Genomic DNA, 12365 nt, shown 5'->3' with positions numbered 1-12365 from the left:
TATGTGCCACACTTTGTGCTAAAATTACATTTCCAAGGGAACTGTGATGGGTAGCAGAGCTAACCACTGAGCTATGCACTGAGTGCCACATAGGTCCCAGTGACCTCAGTCCTCCTTTTACTGCTTGTGCCACACCAGTTTGGTGGTGGCCTCGCAGAAGGGACGAGGTAGATCTGTGGGGGTAGAACAAGCAAGGGGAACAGGCAGACGCAGGCACAACTTGGGCTCTTTCCCTGCAGAGCAGATACACAGGGAAAAAGTTTCACTTAGAACTTTTCAGCGTGATTGAGAAATTGTGTTCTTGTGCCACATATCATAGGGATTACTTTCTTAGTAGTATACAGGCTATAGAAAGAGTGATGAAGATAGTGAAGAATGTAATTAAGCTAAGTCTGTCAATCCATTTAAATCTGCTTTCAATTCAGTGACAAGATTTACAATCTAGGACAGTGTGAATGGTAATTTGTGTGATTGTTTGGCAGAAATAGAAAAAAATTACTTGAAGATTATCTGAAATGACAAGGTTACCAGAAGCTTTTGTTTGCTCTTGACACACAGAGACATTGTGCAATTGGTTTTATTGTGTTCACAAAAGCAAAGAGGTCAAGGGAGGGGGAGGTAAGTGTGTGGGGAGTGGAAGAGACAGGAACATATAAAGGGAAATTGTATGTGCCTGTCCTGGGTTCTTATGTCATGTTTTCCACAAGGTCCATGAATGCGAAATGAAGCTATTTTGCCTAAGCTGCTTGCTGGTTTCTTGCTGTTGCCAAGCTGGGGCAGTGAACCGGGAGTACTACATTGGCATTACAGAGACCGTCTGGAACTATGCACCCGGCAATGCCAATGCCATCTCTGGGCAGCTTTTTACAGAAGAAGAGTAAGTAAAGCAGTGTCACTGGTTGAGTTTTGTTTTACAGCTTCATCTGGTTTAGACTCCAAAACCAGACTGAAAACCTGGTGAAGGCAATGAAATGTGTCTTGTTGGTGTTGGTGGATTTTCTGTCAGACATCTAAGGGAATTTCAATTTTTTTTCCTGGCTTGCTTGAGAACTGCATTCCAATGTTCTGTTAGCTCTAAGCATTGGAATATGCAGTGGGGTGTGAATTCGTTGTAGTGAAGTATTTACTAAGGAGAGACTAGAATAAGACCCTTTGAATATCTAAGGTGCTTGTGCTGAAAAGATGTCTTTTGCTGTTGTTTTCAAATGCAGAAGCTTGACAAATTAAAAACTTTCCTACTGAGCACAGGTTTCCTTTTTGGTTATTCATTGTTGGCAGGGATGATTTTCACTGATGCAGAGGCACAGCTGGGTACTTCCACCCACAGTGGAGGAGCTGGGTTGCTACTTACAAGGCAAGGAGGGTCCTGTGCAGAGTGAGAGCAGCAAGTAAGCTGAGGATATGTAGGGTGAGGAGGGAGGAGCACCCTGGAGGACTGAATAATCAATAAAGAAAACTCAGATGTAAAAGGCATCAGAAAAATATTTGAGAGGGAAAGTGTTCCTTCTATTTTTTCAGTGCCTTTAAAATTAAATAGGACTATATCAAAGTGAAAACAATGATGAGAGAAATCAGAAATTAGAAAAATCTCAAAAATGCAGTTCTCATTTACTCTGTGGATGAGGGATTAGAAGATTTCCTGTTGTTTGTTTTTCTCTAGTGAAAACTAACTCCCTCAGCCATAACCTGCCACTCCGTCAGGTGTGAGGCAAAGGAGTCAGCTTTTTATTTTCACACTCACAAACTTCATGAGGTGTAAGACACAGCCAGGGACTCAGCAGGCTAGTAATTCTGATCAGGGTTGGAACAGGGCATCTTGTCTGAGAATTGCAGAACTGTGTTGTAATAAAAAAACCATGGTTATTCACTGCACTTTCACTGCTTTTCTCTGGTCTTTGGCATACCTGCAGCATGCTACAATAATTTCAGGTTTTCAGTGGTTGTATGCTTGCAAGGGAGCTGCTCCCTTGTATTGTACTTTTCATTTTCAGCTTTTCTGATTCCCCTTCTCGTCCTGTACTCTTTAACTGTAAGGCTTTGCTTGTGTGGAGATTGATGTTTATAGGGGCAGAGAAAAGCACAGTGCAGAAGGAATACTACTTGAGCTGTAGAACTCAATGGTAGCTGTTTAAATGGTCCAAGAAGAGCCATAACATATTTGTTCAATTTAGGTTGCAGCTCAAAAGCCTCCCACACTCAGTATTATAGTAACTGAGCCTTTGCAATTGAGTTTATGCTCCCCAAGTTTCATGGAGCTCTGAATTGGCATTTTATTTACACTTCAATTCTGTGCCTGCCAAGGTACCTACAATTCCTTCCCCATACGGTCAAACAATACTTCGCCTTGCACAAAATACTTTGCATTTTTGGGTAGTATTAACTTGTTTCACAACATGGCTTACATGTAGTTGTGCGCAACACTGCAGAGGCCTGGTCTTTATTTGAGACTATTAATTAAAACCACTAACATATAAAATGAGTATCTGACACTACAGATGTGTTTTGGTATTTTCTTTACAGGCAGGCTGAAGTCTTTCTCAAAAGAGGACCCCACAGGATAGGAAGCACCTACAAGAAGGCTATCTACACTCAGTACACCAACCATTTATATGATATGATAGTTGAAAAACCTTCTTGGCTGGGTTTTTTAGGTCCTATAATTAAGGCAGAAGTTGGAGATTCCATTACTATTCACTTGAAAAACTTTGCATCCAGAAACTACACGGTGCATCCACACGGTTTAAGATACACAAAAGAAAATGAAGGTAAGCTTGATTCCATTCTGTGCCAGAATATATCAAAAGCTAATTTTCCCTCTAAGTGGTATTCTCTCATCAGAGAGAAGACTGTTCAAGTGAATAGAGATGTAAACTAGGATATAAACAATTTAAAATAGGAGCTTAGTTTGATAATTTTTCAAGAGCGAAATACAAAGCCAAAAGTGGAATGAGTAAAGAAGGCAAATTTAGATTAATATTTATCTGAAATAAGAGTATTTGTGATTCAACCAAAATAAGGATATAAATGTATATAAGATAATCAGTTATGGAGGATATTTTAAAGAAATTCATGCTGTGAAGAAGATATTGTTAACAGTAATAATGTACTGTTCCAAATTCGTAACACTAAATTTGTATCTATGGTATATAAGATACACAAGAGTTTATTAAAATGGAGAAACAAATACTGCTTAGTAATTAATTAATGAGATGAAAGTCTGACACATTCTTGGATGTATTTAAGGGTGCTGTTGGGATAGGCAATGGCTTGCCACACTCAGGCAATGGGGTATTTTCTGCACTGCATGGTATCAAAGTATGGCTTTTGAAAGTTTTGTTAATGAGCCTTAAAAACAGTGTGTGAATTGCTGAGAATATGATGTCTCAAAATAACTTTTTAAAAATCTTTCATTCGAAGAATTTAAGAAGTATCAGCCTATCTTCTAATATTTTGTGGACTTTTCCATTACAACTAGTGTGTGTCTCGATAGAGACACACTGTGGGATCAGAACAGTGTATTATGTAGCAGCATGTTCACTTTTTAGAATTTTTTTCTGTTGCTATCATTCCAGCAACACCAGTATTTCTTCAGGGCATATGCAATTTTTAGAACAGTTTCCAAGATTAATATTTAACAAATGTTTTACAAATTTTTGAATTGCTATCTTTTTACAAGAAGTACATAGTCCCCTCCCAATAAATTAAGGACTAAGTTTAATGGGCCGTAATTATTTAATTTAATACTTTAATCAAAGTACTCCTATAGACTTCAAAGCCAAACAAAAAGATTCCTAAAGAGAAAGAAAACATCTCCTCACCTGATTTTAAAGCCATGGGGTTTTAACCTGTATTCAGATGTTCAGTCCATTTTACTGCAGCATGTAGTCAGCTTTCAGCATGACAGGTGCTACCTCGACACCCTGTTGTGAATGTGTTGTACTAATGGTGGCTGCGTGGAATTCTTCAGGTGCTTTTTATCCTGATACCACCAAAGATTTGCAAAAGCGAGATGATGCTGTGGAACCTGGAGGCCAGTACACTTACACATGGGACGTGACAGAAGATCAAGGTCCAGCTAAAGGAGATGCAGACTGCATAACGAGGGCTTATCACTCCCATATAGATGCTCCAAGAGATGTTGCCTCAGGGCTTGTTGGGCCTTTAATAATTTGCAGGAAAGGTAAACCATAAATATATAAGTGAGTAAATAAATACTCACTTATAATACTCACTAAATAAAGCAAAGTGATTGCTAATGATCATTGATATATATCAGTGAAATAGTTTCCTGGAAGAGAAGACTATAACTGATTTTGAATTAACTGCTTTTGGTCTTCTCAGTAAGCTGCCTTCAATTGCTTTTGTGCGTGACAGTGAATATATTTTGCAGAATACTTTGTCCACAAATCCATATGAGTGAGATGTGCTATGCTAGCAATGTGTAACGAAGTGTAAATACTGATATAAGAAAGAGATTAACATGCAATATTTATTATCAGGAATTTGATAGACTCTATCAAAAGGGATTTGTGTTTCCTGAGTGTGTCTGTCAGTTCATATGTACAGTCACACTCAAGAAATGTGTCAAAACACGAAGTAAGCAGGGCCCAGTCCTACTGAGACTAGAGTTAAAACTGACAAAAAATAATGTTAGTTACCAAAGATTTTGAATTTCTTTTTCAGATACAATGAACAGGGACAGTGATCAACACTTTGATGCTGAATTTGTCCTTATGTTTTCTGTGATGGATGAAAATCTCAGTTGGTATCTAGAGGACAATATCAGAACATACTGTTTTGAGCCTTCCAAAGTGGACAAAGATGATGAGGACTTCCAGGAAAGCAATAAAATGCACTGTGAGTGAACATTATATTAATGTTGCTTATCACTGATAGTGAATATCATGAAGTCATTTTTATGTCTTATCTCTTTTAAAGAGGAGTTGAAGGTTTTCTGTAATCAAGGCTTTTTCTTAGAGGGTTAAAAAGATTATTTAAAACAAAAATTAAAAAATTCAAAAGGTGATGGCAAGTATAGTACAATCAAACCTTAGGAGTTGTGATACAGAATTCTTAGGGGCCAAGAAGCTCTTTGCCAGTGTAATTTTCCCAGGCACTCTAAACAGAGTTGTGTTACTTTGTTCCATTTCTTAGTCCTGAGCTCAGTACATAATATCACAGTTTATAAAAACAGTTTTTACTGCTAGTGTAAACAAATAAGATACCTCTGGCTCTGACATGGATTCCAGAATCATAGCTGTGTGGAGGATGGATGTGTCTGATATTGGCTTATTTTCAAAGGTGTCTAGCTTTCTCTTGAGCCTCTTTCTATTTTGAAGAATAGAGCAATAGTTGTATGATACCTGCTTTTGAAGAAAAAAATCCTAAAGTTTGTGAAGTCAACTGTAATAAACACCATTTATTTTAGCAATCAATGGGTACATGTATGGATACCTCCCAAACCTCACAATGTGTGTGGAAGATAAGATAAAATGGCATCTTTTTGGCATGGGTAATGAAGCTGATATCCATTCAGCCTACTTTCATGGACAGACCTTAATAGAAAGGCATCATCGAGTTGACACCATCAGCCTCTTCCCAGCCACATTCATTGATGCTGTCATGGTACCAAGGAACCCTGGAGAATGGCTGCTCAGCTGCCAAGTGAATGACCATCTTGAAGGTACAGTACAAGTTTCAGTGATCAGAATTCTTCAGCTTGAGCTAAGAGTTTACTAAATCACTTTTGTAGGGCTCTCAACCCAGTGATATGCCAGACAATATTCTCCTCTAGGTAACAAAACTCCCATAGTAATTGAAATGCCTACAAGTGCATTAGGTGGGCTTGAGCATATAGCTATAGGAATCAAGGGATTCTTGTCCAGACACTGTTGGACATTAATGGACATTGTTATCAGCTGGTAGCAATTAGCACAGCTGCACTTTTGTAAAACTCACCTTTGGACAAAAAGCCAGCATGATGTTTGCATCTTGCTGGATATAACTAACCAAGGTTTTCTGCTTGCCAAAGAAAAGCTGGGGCTCATTCCATGTTTGGGAAGGGGCACAGGAAAGGCAGGCTAACTTGCCTCCTTGACAAATACATATTCTGGGAAGTGCATTGATGAAAAAGCAGAGATGTTCTTTTCTCTTTTCTCTCTGTATTATCCTGTATTTTCAGTTTTAATAGCCATATGAACTACTTAGACGCTAATTCCATGCTCTTGAATGATCTATATTCATGTGAGAGAAGTAATTTGTCACAAAAGTGGAAAAGAACACAGAACTGAAAATCATTCTCCAAGATTCGAAAACTCCGATATATATAGAAGTACATAACTTACAGAGTAAACTACACAGAGGTTCCAAGCTTTGAAATAGTTATCACATCAAGATGAAGCATCCTGAACAAGACTTAAATCCTACAAATTGGCCTAATCTATAGCTGTAAAAGAGCTCTCTTCACTATATTATTTGTATCTCCAGCAAGCAGATTTGCTAATAGACTGTTCGATTAGGGTGCAGAGACTTGGGAGTTTCACAAGTAAGCTGTTGATTATATTTAATGGGGGATGACCAGTCTGGTAACATCTGACCTTGGCTGAAGTGTTCACTGACAGCACTGTGTCCATGCTACCCTGTCTTCTCTGTCATGACAGTTGCAGCTTTGCAAGCAAAATGCCCTTTACCACACCTGTCTGCCTGCTGTAGACAGGTTGCTGATACCACGGTTGAGTTTCTATATCCTAGCTCAGCTGGTGTGCCTTCTTTTACAGCATTCATCTTCCACTTTATGATTTGCATATCCATCAATGGTGTGAGAATTTTCCAGGGAACATGAAGGCTGTTGCATGCTGGGAAAGAGAAAACAAAGTGCAGTTCCTTCTTCCTAGATCTCTCTATCTCTCTTTTTTTTTTTTTCCCCAGGTGGTATGCAGGCTCTTTTTAAAGTAGAAGATTGTAAGAAATCCACACCAGATCACCATGAGAGTACAAAGATAAGACAGTACTTCATTGCTGCTGAAGAGATCATCTGGAATTATGGCCCATCTGCAGTGAACCACTTTACAGGACAAGAATTAACCATTGACAGGTAAATGCTTCCAATTAAAGAATTTCTCTTTTCCAAGCAGAATTTAATTAAGCATGCTAAATAACCGGAGCCATATGGTAGAACTGACTTTTAAGCAGTAATGCTCATTTTCCTCATCTCTGCTTAAATATTAACGATAGAATAAATATCAGACCAATTTAGGTCAATTGTTTTCCTTGTAATCGTACTATAATTTTGCTGCTATGTTAGTCATTTCACTGGGATTAAGATTAATTATTATGTCCTATGTAGGCTGTGACTCCTGATAATTCAAGATGGTTGATTATTCTGAGTTAGGTAACAAAGTAAGAACTCGTGACCATTGCCTCAGATGACAAAACTCATGCTAACAGTATCTCATCTAGGAAACAGCTTGCATGAAATAGCTTTTCCATTTGTACTGTGTTTACATATTTAAGATCTGGATCAATTCACTGAATACATTGATTCCTCAAGTTTTTAATCTATGAGTTAAAGCCTACTTAGCTCCTCCACAAGGAATGACGAGGCACAGTTCATTGTTTCAATAGTGCTTGGAAGACATGGAAAGGTCCTTCTTAAAGACTTAAAGTGTAAACTGAATTTCCTCACTTTGTATATAGATGTTATATAGTCTTGGTGTTTGTATCTGCTCCTGTTGAATTTTTATAACTTCAAATTAAAAGATTAAACTCAAAGTTATGAAATGTTGACTAGAAATCATCACTGATGAGTCTCTAGGCATACTGGCTTTGTAAGGGCAACACAGCACAGTGGCTTTTTCTTAATGAGTAATTAGTGAAAGATAATGGATTCCTGCACATCCTGCATATCAGCGAGTGGCCATACCACTGAAAAGAAGCCCAAAAGACTAACTCAGAATGTCATATCTCAGAAAACAGGGTTGAGGTCCAACTGCCGTTGTACAGCTGAGCATTTTGACTTGAACTGTTTGCATCTATTGCAATTTCTTTTACACAGTGAATCTCACACCTTTTTTGAACAAAGTGAGACAAGAATTGGTGGTTCCTATAAAAAAGCAATTTACAAAGAATACACAGATGGTTCTTTCACCAAACATAAAAAAAGACTTGCAGAGGAAGCACATCTTGGACTCCTAGGTAAGGGAGTGTAAAATCTTTTCAAGTCAAAGATTTTTGAGTGTAAACAGTCACTTCCACTGATCAGTGAGCAGTGCCTCCTCCTCCAAGGAGAAGCCCTCAGCTCTCCCTGCCCCAGCAGTCACTGGTCCCTGTAGTTTCCCCAAAGTGTAAAGAAGCTCTTGAAGGCAACACTGTCATGGTACCCAGCTTCCTTGTGTAAGCATGCCATGGTCTCCAAAGGTCAGGCTCTGAATTACAAGGCCAGGCCAGGTCTAGCCCTATTGAAAATCTTGCTGATTCTGTCATGGGCTCATGCTAATGTCTGTCAATCCCTTTCCAAAGGGAGGAACTGTCCTGAAGGTCACTGGGACTCCACGGGAACTGAGAATTGTTGCTGCTGGGCTGTTGTGTGATTCAGGCCATGTGCAAGGGACTTGGTCCGTGGCCACAGAGGCCTCAGGGCATTCCTCGTGCAAGGGAACATGCAGCCAGCCACTGAATGCCATAAGTTCATGGTGACCTGTACACCATTTGATAGAAATACCCTGTAATTAGACCACATGTTCTTTTCCAGGACCTGTTATCAAGGCTGAAGTGGGTGAGCGCATCAGGGTGACCTTCCGGAACAATGCCAGCCGCCCGTTCAGCATCCAGCCCCACGGTGTGAGTTACCGCAGGAGCGAGGCAGGGGCACGATATGGCACTGCCCCCCGAGGTGAGCCATGGATGGGGTGATGGAGCATCTGAGCACACGCTGTTTTACCTGTCCATGTGTTAAAGGTGATAAAAGAAAAATGTCCACTTGGCATAATTCCCAATGGTGCTTTCCATAATAGGTACCGAATATCCAGCATCCCATGTGAGTCCCGGCACCACATTTACATATGAATGGGATGTGCCAGAAGATGGAGGTCCCACAGACCAAGACCCAGACTGTTTAACCTGGCTTTATTACTCAGCTGTGGATGCAGTCAGAGACACCAGTTCTGGCCTTGTGGGTCCTCTCCTGGTGTGCAGGAAAGGCGCTCTGCTTTCTTCCGGGAGACAGGTCAGTCAAAAAAGAAAAATGGAAATATTTGCATTGTCACAGCTGAATCTGCTTTTTCCTCCCACCTCCTGGCCACATCACAGTTTCACCCATGTCCTAAGGGTGAAACAACAAGAAAGTAGAGTTGGTTTTCAATCTGGCTCCACACAGACAGTCACTGCAATGTGAAAACATCATTGTCATGAGCAGCTGCTGGCATTCAGATCTCAGCTATGATGAGAATCTCTAGGAAAATATAGAGATTTTAAAGACCAAAATACAAATTCATTTCCAGAGGTGCTGGTCCCTGCTGGTAGAAAGAGCATTAGCAGTAGATACTTAGTCACCAGATATAGCAATTACAGAGCTTTGAGATTATCAGAATTAAGTATCAATGTATGCAATTACTCTATTTTGTGACTTGTAGTAATAAATTATTATGAGCATAGGATTTTTTTCCTGGCATCTTCTGTTCACCCATTTCTATTTTCCTTTCCACTATTTCTTCTCAACAGAAAAATGTGAACATGGAGTTTTTTCTACTTGCCACAGTATTTGATGAGAATCTGAGCTGGTACTTGGATGACAATGTTTTGATGTTTACACTAAGTCCTGATAAAATTGACAAAGATGATGAAGACTTCCAAGAGTCTAACAAAATGCACTGTAAGAAAATTATTAGTTAGCCAAATATTAATTTCTACAATGAAATTTTACTTTTATGGTTTTGTGTTGGAGGCAGGAAAGCTGTACAGTGGCAGAGACATTTAATTCCTTTCCAGTGGGAAAAAACCCCAAACATTTCAATGCAATTCAATTTCAACTAAATGTGGTAGTTCAAAGTATATGCCAGATGTTCAGTGCCTTGCATGGTAATTGAGGATTTAGCATGGTTATGTACCACTTCGAGCCGACAGAAAGAAGAATTAGGTCTTTAGCACTTGCGCAACCACTACGAATGCAACCAGGCATAACTGACCTGTGCTCTAGAGATGATGCAGCTGAAAGGAGGTTTTTCACAGAGTTACAGAACAGTTGAGGTTGGAGGGGGCCTCTGGAGGTCATTTGGTCCAACTCCCCACTCAAGTAAGGCCACCCAGAGCGCCTTGCCCAAGATCATGTCCTGATGGCTTCTGAATATCTTTAACACCATTACCTTTAAGAGAGTATTACCTTATACTCTCTCTCTGGTCAGCCTGTGCCAGTGCTTGGTCAGCCTCACAGTAACAGAATGTTTCCTGATGTTTGGAGGGAACCTCCTGTGTGTCAGCTGGTTGGTGTCAGTTGGGTTCTAGCCATATCACTGGGCACCACTGGGAAGAGCCTGGATCCACCCTCTTGGCACTCCCTGCTGGTGTTTGCAAAGGTAGGTGAGATTCCCCAAGCTGCCTCTTCTTCAGGCTGAAGGGTCCCAGCTCTCTCAGCCTTTCCTTGTAGGAAGAAATGCTTTCTTGTCCCTTCATCCTCCTTGTGCCCCTTTGTTGCCCTCTCTCCAGTATGTTCATGTCTTCCATGCTGCTGTGCCCAGAACTCAGCCCAGCCCTGCAGGTGTGGCCTCAGCAGTGTTGAGCAGAGGGCAGGGATGCCCTCCCTTGACCTGCTGGCTGGACTTCACCTCAGAGTGAGTCTTTTCTTGTTTAATAGAGCAGAACTGAGTTTCCCACTGATCATATTTTAGTACTGCAGAAGTGGTTTTCAAGTTTCATGTGAAAAAAACATTTTTACCCTCAGGCCCTAGCCCTGCCAATAAGTCCCAATCTTTAAGCGTATTTGTTTTTGCATTTTTAAAAATCTTCCCCTCAGGGCCATTCTTATTTACAGACTCTTCATGCTGAGCATTCAGTGGTACCTGTGAAGCCCAGGATTTGAAAGTTTTGCAAAGGAGTATCCAGAAAGGGTTAGTCACTCAAAAACCCTTCTGATTGCCTCCACTGTATGGCTGAAGGGTGTTGCAGGATATAAAGCGGGGTGCTTTATGCATCATGAATATGTGATGAGTAGAAAGCAGGGAAAGTTCCAGTTGGTCAAAGCAGCAACACATGCGGTAGGTGTTGAAAAGGAGAACAGTTAGAAATTATTTTTAAACATTGGGATTTAAAATTTGTTTTACTTGAATTGATTCTCTAGTTTTGTTTCTGTGATAAAGTATTTTATTATTGATATTTCTTTCAATCTAAGGCATGACATTACCTCTGAAGTGTTTGTTAATTAATCTCTATTGCAGAATTAAGTCATAAATCAAGGTGGGTTTTTCTTTCTCAAATCTTCTACAGCCATTAATGGTTATATGTATGGAAATCAGCCTGGTCTTGAGATGTGTAAAGGAAGTGTTGTTTCCTGGCATTTGATGGGCTTGGGTTCAGAAGTTGATGTCCATGGGATATACTTCTCAGAAAACACATTTGTAACTAAAGGAACAAGAAGGGATACAGCAAATCTGTTTCCACATACAGTTCTTACAGCTATTATGAAGCCTGATTCTGAAGGTAAATGTCTCGTTTAAAAATCCAGTTACTAATGCAGAAACAGTTACCTATGAATGTTTTGTGCATAGATACAAGCTTTAAGTAGCCGGTCTTTTGATTCTGGTGCTAAAACTGTGTACAGCTGTGTTTGAAGGGCAGCAAACTGTAAGGACATATGTTCTTCATGCTAAAGCTTTGATCTTTCTAGCTCCTCTATATGCTGAATTTAATTACTACAAGTAGCCATACTGCACAAAGATTTTGGACCTTAAATGAGTAATAACCTGTGTCTCAGTCATGTCAAGTCTTTTGTTCTTATACGACCTCTAGGAGTTTTTGAACTGTCCTGCCTGACAACAGACCACTACACTGGGGGCATGAAACAGAACTACAAAGTGAAGAAATGCCACTGGTGGAATGTAGATTTATCTATGTATTTGCATGAAAAGATTTACTACATTGCTGCAGTGGAAGTTGAATGGGACTATTCTCCTAACAGGACATGGGAATTTGAGCGGCATCAATACCATGAGGAAAGGTACATTTGAATATACATGGGGAAAAAAATACAGAAGAAACAAAGGAACAACTCACTTCTCCTCTGAACCTTTTCCTCTTCCAGACATTCCTAGACACTTTCTTTTTATATATACTTTTAGGGCTCACTTGAATTTGTGGTCCTTCCCCAGTAGTGTTGC

At 39.9% G+C, this 12365-nt stretch overlaps 1 protein-coding gene across 5 annotated transcripts in view; it reads left to right on the top strand.

Annotated features, from left to right (window-relative positions):
* The first annotated feature begins 632 nt into the window (after window positions 1–632).
* Window positions 633–12365, top strand: part of CP (ceruloplasmin) — a 29410-nt gene continuing 17677 nt past the window's right edge. For all 5 annotated transcript variants that reach the window (XM_085068791.1, XM_085068793.1, XM_085068792.1 and 2 more), the window contains exons 1-12: window positions 633–877; window positions 2521–2765; window positions 3968–4180; window positions 4684–4857; window positions 5429–5683; window positions 6928–7093; window positions 8054–8193; window positions 8750–8890; window positions 9012–9223; window positions 9718–9868; window positions 11476–11688; window positions 11998–12205. In XM_085068791.1, coding sequence (XP_084924917.1) covers window positions 723–877; window positions 2521–2765; window positions 3968–4180; window positions 4684–4857; window positions 5429–5683; window positions 6928–7093; window positions 8054–8193; window positions 8750–8890; window positions 9012–9223; window positions 9718–9868; window positions 11476–11688; window positions 11998–12205 — 2273 coding nt within the window. In that variant the 5' untranslated portion in view covers window positions 633–722. The remainder of the gene's footprint in view (window positions 878–2520; window positions 2766–3967; window positions 4181–4683; window positions 4858–5428; window positions 5684–6927; window positions 7094–8053; window positions 8194–8749; window positions 8891–9011; window positions 9224–9717; window positions 9869–11475; window positions 11689–11997; window positions 12206–12365) is intronic.

The sequence above is a fragment of the Lichenostomus cassidix genome, chromosome 9, assembly GCF_008360975.1.
Source record: "Lichenostomus cassidix isolate B80296 chromosome 9, HeHo_3.0, whole genome shotgun sequence".
NCBI lineage: Eukaryota > Metazoa > Chordata > Aves > Passeriformes > Meliphagidae > Lichenostomus > Lichenostomus cassidix.
Note: the sequence above shows the minus strand (reverse complement) of the source record. Positions and strands in the feature narration are given on the sequence as shown.